The sequence below is a fragment of the Microcaecilia unicolor genome, chromosome 12, assembly GCF_901765095.1.
Source record: "Microcaecilia unicolor chromosome 12, aMicUni1.1, whole genome shotgun sequence".
Classification (NCBI taxonomy): domain Eukaryota; kingdom Metazoa; phylum Chordata; class Amphibia; order Gymnophiona; family Siphonopidae; genus Microcaecilia; species Microcaecilia unicolor.
Genome location: NC_044042.1, coordinates 77,780,257 through 77,789,374, shown reverse-complemented (window position 1 = coordinate 77,789,374; position 9,118 = coordinate 77,780,257). Strand labels below are relative to the sequence as shown.

At 44.9% G+C, this 9,118-nt stretch overlaps 1 protein-coding gene across 1 annotated transcript; it reads right to left on the bottom strand.

Annotated features, from left to right (window-relative positions):
* Positions 1-653: 653 nt before the first annotated feature.
* Positions 654-992, bottom strand: RPRML (reprimo like). Its single transcript, XM_030221932.1, has one exon. It carries the CDS (start codon positions 990-992, stop codon positions 654-656), a length of 339 nt encoding a protein of 112 aa, XP_030077792.1.
* Positions 993-9,118: the final 8,126 nt, after the last annotated feature.

Sequence of the window (9,118 nt, the reverse complement as noted above, 5' to 3'; positions counted from 1 at the left end):
AGGTACTGAAAGCATTCCAAAGATTACTTAGGTACAAAACAGGCATGCTTTTTAAACAAACAGTGCAAAAACAGATCAATACATTTTAAAAATGCATTCGCCATTAAAAAAACATAAACTAACATGCTTTTAAAACTTCAAAGTTCATATTTATAAAAGTATTCAGTTTGAGGTCAGAAGTACTGTGGTATGAGCGGATATATATGAGGATTTTGCAGTTTTTCAGCATGCACCCTTCAGTATAAAATCACCAACATTTGAAGTCCCTCCTGTGTCTTTCAAAAAAAAAAAATAACTTGCATAAAATTCTTCTCTTTTTTGAAAAGTAAAACATTAACCAATTTGAATGCGCAAAAAAATAAATAAGTAAATATAAATAAACAGATTTCGGATGCTTGTTTCTTGCATTTTCCCCTTTTCTCTTGGCATGAATCATGCAAAACGTGAAAAATTCAAATCTTGGCATGCAACACTCTTTTTTGTAGCGTTAATGGATATGTCTCGTTCATTTTCGTGTGTGGATTGGAAGCACGTTTATCACATCACGGAACAATTTATGTATACATCGGTCACTGTCCCCCCCATTCAAAAGAACCCAAAGAAGCCAACATTGACATTTCAGGTCAACAAGGACGGTATTGGCCAACTTTGTTTCAATAAAGACCCATTATGACAGCTCCGACATCATTGGAGGGCCTCCTGTCTTTCACCAGAAAGTTAATCATGCTTTCTGATTTGATCAGCAAGTTACATCCCAAGAAGAACACGCCAAAGACCACAGTCAAAGACAAGACACAGAGAACGGCGATCTGGACCACTCTGGTGACGAACATGTTTCGTTCGTCGGGGTCTAACATTAAGGATCCTCCATCGTTGGTCACCACCGAGGTGGAGGTCTCATTGCAGCAGCCCATCAAGGTCCCCAAGTCTTGGCTTCTATTGGAGTAAACTCCTTGCTCCATCACGGTCTCGTTAAATAATGTCCCATTCATTTCACGGTGGCCAGGAACTTCCCACAGAGTTTCGGGGAAGGGAACCGAAGGTTTCGGCCGACGCAGGCGGAAATGTTTTTGAAGGGGAAATGGGACTGAAACCCTAAAACTTCAGAAGGACCAGTAGAAGAGCAGCGAGGCGAACAGGTGGACACTAACCAAAAGCAGAAGACAAATGGGAGATGCACAAGTCCATACAGATCAGTAAGGAAAGTGTGAGAGGCAATTCTTCAGGTACGGGGAGGGAAGAGTAAATTTCCGAGAAGCGAAGCAAAGTCCAGCTGCACAGAAGAAGCAGATAGCGTGCAAACCATGTGCTGGGTTGCCTCTTCTTGTTTGAAAATCAAACAGATTCCTGGTTGTGGGGATGAGTATTCCCCCCCTATTCAAATAAAATTTTAATTCAAGCAATCAGCACTGGGAAAAAAGAAATCATACCAGGGCTTTCTGCAGTCCCGCTGCGTTCCGGCTACTCTAGATGCTGCTAACTTTAGTCCATGAGTGGGAAGCTGAGCGTGCTTATAAGGCGCTGGAGCCGACCATCATGTTGACAGGTGGGGGGTGGAGTAAGAACGCTCCCCTTTCTCGGTGGACCCTCTGGATCTCTCCGGAGGGTGGGGAGTCAGGGGTGTCGCAGTCTTGCCGGTCCTGATCGCGGGGTAGGGGGAGAGGAGCCCGAATCTCTGAAATCGGAGGCGTTTGGTGCACGGGAGCTCGGCTCTCTCCCCATCCTTCCATTCTTTCCGGGGAGAGGTGGAGGATCGGAACTAAGAGAGGGAGTTGCTGCGTGTTTGACAGTGGCTGCATCCTGACCCCTCACTTGCCGTCTAATTGCTTTTGTCTGCAGCCCGCAGGCACACGGTGTGGGGGGTAGGGGGGGGGGGTGGAGAATGATGAATCTCCCTCCACATGGCTGTGAGTCCCGAGGAAAACCCGACAGTGCACCAATAAAGTTAGTGCATCCACATTTCTGCCACCCACCACCCTACCTTCGGCTGGTGTAAAATCAAGAAAACTGTATGATAAGCCTAGATGGCAACTCTGTAGGATGCTGAGCCCCTCCACCTCAGGGTGAGCAAGCTCCTTTTTTAATGCTTTTATTGTCGAGAGCTTATCCGCAGGGGCGTAACTAGACCTCAGCGGGAGGGGGGGTCCAGAGCCCAAGGTGAGGGGGCACATTTGGCCTCCCCCCCCCACCAACCCCCGCCTCTCCCCCACCACTTTTGACCCCCCTCACCTCCGCCACTGCCGACCCTCCCCCGCCGCCAGGTACCTTTGCTGGTGGGGGTCCCCAACCCCCGCCAGCTGAAGTCCTCTTCAGTGTCGGTCTCTGGCGCATTCACTGATCTGTTTCTGTGAGTCTTGACTCCTGACATCCTGGCGCTGAAGAAGACTTCGGCTGGCGGGGGTTGGGGACCCCCACCAGCAAAGATATCTGGCGGCGGTGGCGGGAGAGGGTCAAAAGTGGCGGGAGAGGGTCGGCGGCGGGGAGGGGTCGAAAGTAAAGGGGGCCAGGACTAAATCTGTGGGGGCCCATGCCCCCGTGGCCCCACCTAGCTATGTCCCTGTTATAGAGTACTGCAAATGCGAGAAGTAGGCAAACGACCAAACATCTGTGGATACAACACTCAGTCGAAATCAACAGATACTATTAAAGAAATGAACAAACAAACCCGCAGAGGTTCAAGACACCCCCACCCCAATATAGTACACCATACGATATACCACGTACAAGGAAGCCTTCAGAATGAGCGCTCACTAAATTTCGAGTTTTCTCTCCTCTCTATCCCTCCCCCCACAGGAGCAAACCTGGAATTTGGCCAGTTCGGCTACAAATTTGAACTACTAAAAACTGAATAAATATATCAACGCAGAACCGGGACACTTTGTCAGGTGTCAGGATGTCTTATGTTTCAGTTCTGATGTTATGTTATCATCCATTGGCAGTTCTTACACCACTGCCTTCCACATACCTAGGATGGGAATGCCTGTTCCTTTGCAATTATACACAGTAGTCATTTTGGCTACTAAATATAATGTGTAGCTTAAGACCAATTGTACCTCCTGCTTTGTCTCCCAAACCTTGTCTCAAGAAGGGTCCCTTCTTCGTCCATCCCAGTCCACTGTGCAATTTGAACCATACCTGCCTCCACCATAGATGCTCATATGAGCCTCTGCAATAACAGCCCCCCCTTCCCCCCATATGGCAGTCCAATATAAACAATTAACCAAAGCATATTGCATCTAAATTGGCGATCTCTGGCCACGTACGGATATGGAGATATATCAATTCCCACTCTTTGGTATTTTTTGCCTTGCTTAATCACGCCTCGTGCTGTTTTCTGTGCTCCCCTTCTTAATTGCACCCCCTCTTCAAAAGTATAGGATACATCCAAGATAGTTTTTTTGTGCCCTGTTTAAACAAGATAGTCTCAATAGGCAAAGCATCCTTAAGATGATCATGTCAATTCTCCTTCTTCATTAGAAAGTCACATAACTGAAGGTACCGATAGTTGGACATTTTCCTATTTATTAGCTCATGTAACTGAGTGTGAGTAATATATTGCCCTAGAGAAAGCTTAAGGGACCCTTTTACAGCTCGCTCTTCCGGGACTACGGCCGGCCCAATGCAGCCGCTGGCGGTTGTCCCACACCGAACGCGCGCCATTTCTGAGGGGAAAAAGAGATGTGGCAGCCGTGTTAGTCCACTTTTAAAGGTAATCAATAGAAATAGAATAAAATAAAACAAAAAAAAGAAAATAAGGTGATACCTTATTTTATTGGACTAACTTAATACATTTTTTGATTAGCTTTCGAAGTTCTTCGTCAGATCAGAAATCTGGGGGGAAAAGAAAAATCCCAGAAATGGCTTGCGTGGCAATAACCTGTTGGTATTCAGGCATCGCCACGTGCTGCCAGTTACCACCGGATTAGCGCAGGAGCCCCCTTCGCCACCTCAACGGGTGATAAGGGCTCTGTGTGGCCATTTTTTGGGAGGGGCTTTTACCGGCTGCAGAAAAAGAGCACTGGTGCGCAGTAAAAACAGCCCCTGCCTGTAGCGCAGGCACCTTTTTCCTGCAGCTTAGTAAAAGGACCTCTAAATCTCCCAATGGAGGAGTAGCCTAGTGGTTAGTGCAGCAGACTTTGAGCCTGGGGAACTGGGTTCAATGCCCACTGCAGCTCCTTGTGACTCTGGGCAAGTCACCTAACCCTCCATTGCCCCTGGTACAAAATAAGTACCTGTATATAATATGTAAACCGCTTTGAATGTAGTTGCAAAAACCTCAGAAAGGCAGTATATCAAGTCCCATTTCCCTATTTGAGATTCTACATGGAATGTTGCTACTATTGGAGATTCTACATGGAATGTTGCTATTCCACTAGCAACATTCCATGTAGAAGCCTGCCCTTGCAGATCAGCAACGCAGCTGCGCAGGCTTCTGTTTCTGTGAGTCTGACATCCTGCACATACGTGCAGGACGTCAGACTCACAGAAACAGAAGCCTGCGCGGCTGATCTGCAAGGGCAGGCTTCTACATGGAATGTTGCTAGTGGAGGAGTAGCCTAGTGGTTAGTGCAGTGGACTTTTATCCTGGGGAACTGGATTCAATTCCCACTGCAGCTCCTTCGGACTCTGGGTGAGTCACTTAACCCTCCATTGTCCCAGGTACAAATAAGTACCTGTATATAATACGTAAACTGCTTTGAATGTAGTTGGAAAAAGGCGGTATATTAAGTCCCATTCCCTGATTGCTTAGGGGTCATTTTACTAAGCTGCAGTAAAAAGTGACCTTTGCAAACCCTTACATAGGTTTTTCCTGCATCTAACCACAGCCAGGAAATGGTCGATTTCCTAATTTTCTCTACTAATGGCCATGCACTACTGTGGCGAGAGCCATTTACAAGCAGCAAGAGTGTGCTATTAAGAATCCCAGATGGCGTTATCCTGAAGCAGCATAGCGAAATGCTGGCCATCGTTGGTTATAGTTATTGGACCTGATGTGACAAAGTGAAAGATGAAGGTGGCTCTAAACAGGATAACTACAGGAGTAGAACTTTAAAAGATAAGTGTGATTTAAAGTGGGCTTTGAAAAATTGAATTGATTTGGACTGATTGATGAACATTAAAGATGACTGCTAAGAAAGACTTTTATGCCTATGATGAAAGTTTCAGTTCCAAAGGGATTGTATGACCAAGGGATGGACTGAGAGTACTCTGGGCCCCAGGCACTGAGACTACTCTGCCCCCCCCCCCCCCCCCGCCATGCTGCTGCTGCCCCGCCGCTATGGAAGAAAGTGGGATGTTTGACCACAGAAATACAAGACCTGGAGAGATGGATCTTAAAAATATTTGTTTATTGATCAATAAAAGACTCGACACAACCATTGTGTTTCAGCTGTTAGGCCTGCATCAGGAGTCTCACTCAATGGTGTTCCGTATAGTGGGTCTCAGACGTCGGAAATCAGCTGATGCGTGCGTTGGGAGACACTTGATGTGATAATCTATGAAGTGGGTCTTTAAAAAGACCTTTATGAAAGAACTTGCGCGTAAACAAATGAAATGTCCACCTGTGCCATGCTGCCTCCCTCCCACCGTGTTGCCGCTGTCCCCCCTACCTTGAAGGGCCCTGGTGGTCTAGTGGCTGTGGCTTCTTCAGGGGCAGGAAATAAATCCCCTCTTTCCTGCCCACCCGCTGCCCCTACTCTGCCCGGCATGGTGCTGTGTTTACAAAATGGCTGCCGAGACTTCCCACTGTAGTCTCACCTCACGAGACTACCGCGGGAGTCTCAGCAGCCATTTTGGAAACACAGTGGTGCAACCAGGAAGAATAGCGGCAGTAGCCACTAGACCACCAGGGTCCTGCAGGGGCTGTAGTGTGTGGCGGCGGGCAACAGGGCAGAGCCTCTGGGCCCTCTAGAGCCTCTGAGCCCTCAGGCACTGCCTGGTTGCCCAAATGGTCAGTCCGCCCTTGGTATGACCTGGAGCTCATCTGAGGCTTTTTCCTTCCATTTTTATCCATCTGTATATGGTGTTGAATTGTTAATTCTTGTGAATTTCGAGGGAACAATATGCTGTGAGTTTGTTTGATATTTATCCATTCCCTTCACTCCTTATATTGGTGTCATGCACTATTGTTGCCATTAGCACATGGCCATTAAAACGAATTACCACGGAAGTACTTACAGACACATATTTTGTAGGCAGTAAGGGCTAATGCGGTAATCCTGCACCAACTGATCAGCACAGGAACACCTCCTCACCGAACCCAGACACACCCCCTCCAACAAAAATTGTAAAATATCTTTTAGCACATAGCGTAGCACATGCAGATTTGGAACGTACCACAGGACACCTGAGCATATGCCACGGTAAAGCCATCTTAAGCTGCAGTGAGCACACTAATTACTGCAACTTAGTAAAAAGATCGCTAAGCAGAAGCATAGGGGTGCAGAGAGCAGATTGCGTAGGCGCACATGTGCACTACATAGGCATGACGGACTGATGAAAAATAGGAGCTGGTGCCATCAGAAGTCCATTTGAGGGAGCTGTCACCCCACCTAGCTATGCCTCTTCCCCTAAGTGCTCTACAATAAGGAGAAGACATGGGTTGAAAGTTTGGCAGCTGTATGGAGATAATCCCGAAGTCCTCCCCACCGATTCCAGAACCATCTTCCAACACAAGTCTTAACAGAACATGATTCTCCAATTTGCCAGAGTCCTACTTGGTCACCCATTCCCCACTGAGTAGGGAGCCAATTAGCATGATCCAAAGAAGTCCAATGCCTGGTAGTGCGCTTTAACAGTTCATTGGGTCACTACTTCATACTAAAGTTTAAGATTTTGTAGTCTCAACCCAGCTTTTTGCCTTACTTCTAGTCAGCCTTGCCACACCCATTCTACTGTTTCATCCCTTCCAGATGAAGTTGTGAAATAATCAATCCTAATATGTAAAACCTTTCTTGGGAATTGCTATAGGGAGATTAATGAAGAAAAACAGCAAATTAGATAATCCCATCATCAATTAAGGCCACTTGACCAATGGCGTAGCCACAAGTGGGCCTGGATAGGCCGGGACCCACCCAACAGTAGCACACGTTTAGTGGTAGCTGGTGGGATCCCAAGCTCGGCCAGCTGAAGACTTCCTCCTGATAGTAACGAAAATGCTTCTCTCCATGATACCGGCACCTGCGTATGTTCAGTTTTCAGCGCATGCCTGCTGCAGACTGCCAAGGTGGAAAGAAGCGTTTTCCCACCAGCTGAGATATTTTTTGGGTGGTAGTTGGGGGGAGAGAATAATTGGTGCCCACCCAGTTCTTCCTTAGGCCCACCCAAAATCTGTTGTCTGGGTACATCCCTGCACTTGACCCCACCAGATCACTACTACCAGATCCAAGCTCTTTCATCCAAGTGCGAAAAAGCATTTGTGATTAGCTGTAGAATTTTTTGAAGAGGTTTTCATTCCTTTTCTGAATTGGAGATTTGTGATGCTTCTTATGGTTTTTGATATTGAGTTCCACCATTTGGAACCCTAGTAGCTAAATCCTGCTGTGTAGATAGTTTTGTAGATGTTGTTTTTGCAGTTGGGTAGATTTAGGAGTAGGTAGTTTCTGTTTACTGGACTGGCATTTCTTGAGGAAAATTCAAGTCACAGTACAGAGAGGGTCCAAAGTACAGAACAGAGTCCAAAATACAGCAAAAAGCACCAAGAACCTTCAGAAACAGCACACAGTTCTTTATTGATAAAAATCAATTTTCCAATGTGGACCCGACACGGGCTGTGTTACGGTGCAAAGCGCCTGCCTCAGGGGTCGAATACGTTCAAAGACCAAAATTCTTCCCTATGAGATAAGGAGATGATCCGTTTGATTGAGAAATAGTTAATCAATGCTTAGAGATCATAAGGTCCCATTTCTGAAGGCTCTCGGTGCTTTTTGCTATATTGAGGATAGTTCAATCATGTTAATCATATATTCGGGTGCCATTCCAAATAGTATCTTGAAGATTAGGGTGCTCACTTTGAAAAATATTCTTGCTTTGACAGGTAGCCAATGTAGTATTTCAAGCAGTGGGGTGACTCTTTTGTATTTCGATTTCTTGAAAATCAGTCTTGCTGCCATGTTCTGCAGTAATTGTAGAGTGATTTGCAGTGATTGCAGAGGGTTTTCTTTTCACCCTATGTTGCAGTAGTCTAGTTGCAATAGTATAATTGATTGGACCAGTATCCAGAAAGATTGTCTAGTGGAATAGTTTCTTATTCTTCTCAGTTTCCATAGTGTTCTGAAGCATTTTGATGTTACTACTGATATTTGATTGTCCAGTGTTAGATGTTTGTTGAGAATGATTCCTAGTATTTTAAGTTGTGTTTCGATGTGGTATGTTTGTTGGTTGATTGTGAATTTTTGGTAGGATGTGCGGTTGTGTGGGCTAGATAGTACTAGGAATTTGGTTTTGTCTTTGATCAGTTTGAGTTTGAAAGTTGTTGCCCATTCTTCCATGAGGTCCAATCCTTTTTTTTATTTTGTCTTGTACGTTTGTGATATTGTTTTGGAAAGGTATGAAGATGGTGACATCATCTGCAAATATATATATATATATATATATATATATATATATATATATATATATATATATATATATATATATATATTTCCAAAACTCAAAGTCTAAATGTAGATCATTAAAATCTGTAACTTACAATCTACAGGATCTGTAACTTACAATCTACAGGAATATGCAAATTTCAAAATATCAGTATTTCATAATCAATTTATATTTTATAAAACATTTTTTAAAAAATTATTCCTAGGTTTTAAGATTTAATTATTTCCTGATGTATCAAGAGATACCCAGCGTAGACGTAAGCAGTTTCTTTTGCTGAAACCTGGGGTCTTACAAATTGGTGGAACTTTTTTTCTGAGATACTCATGTAAATTTATCATTAGATATAAAGATGTAAAATATGTTTTCTTTGAACCATCTCACTTCTCAGCATTTTTGGCAACTAAGAGAACAACAGGAGCACAAATAGGCTCTTCATGAAGTAAATATCTAGCTCATGTCCCCCCTTCAATCTGTTCAGAACTCTGCTGCCCGTCTTATCTTCCACCTAGACCGATATGCTCAT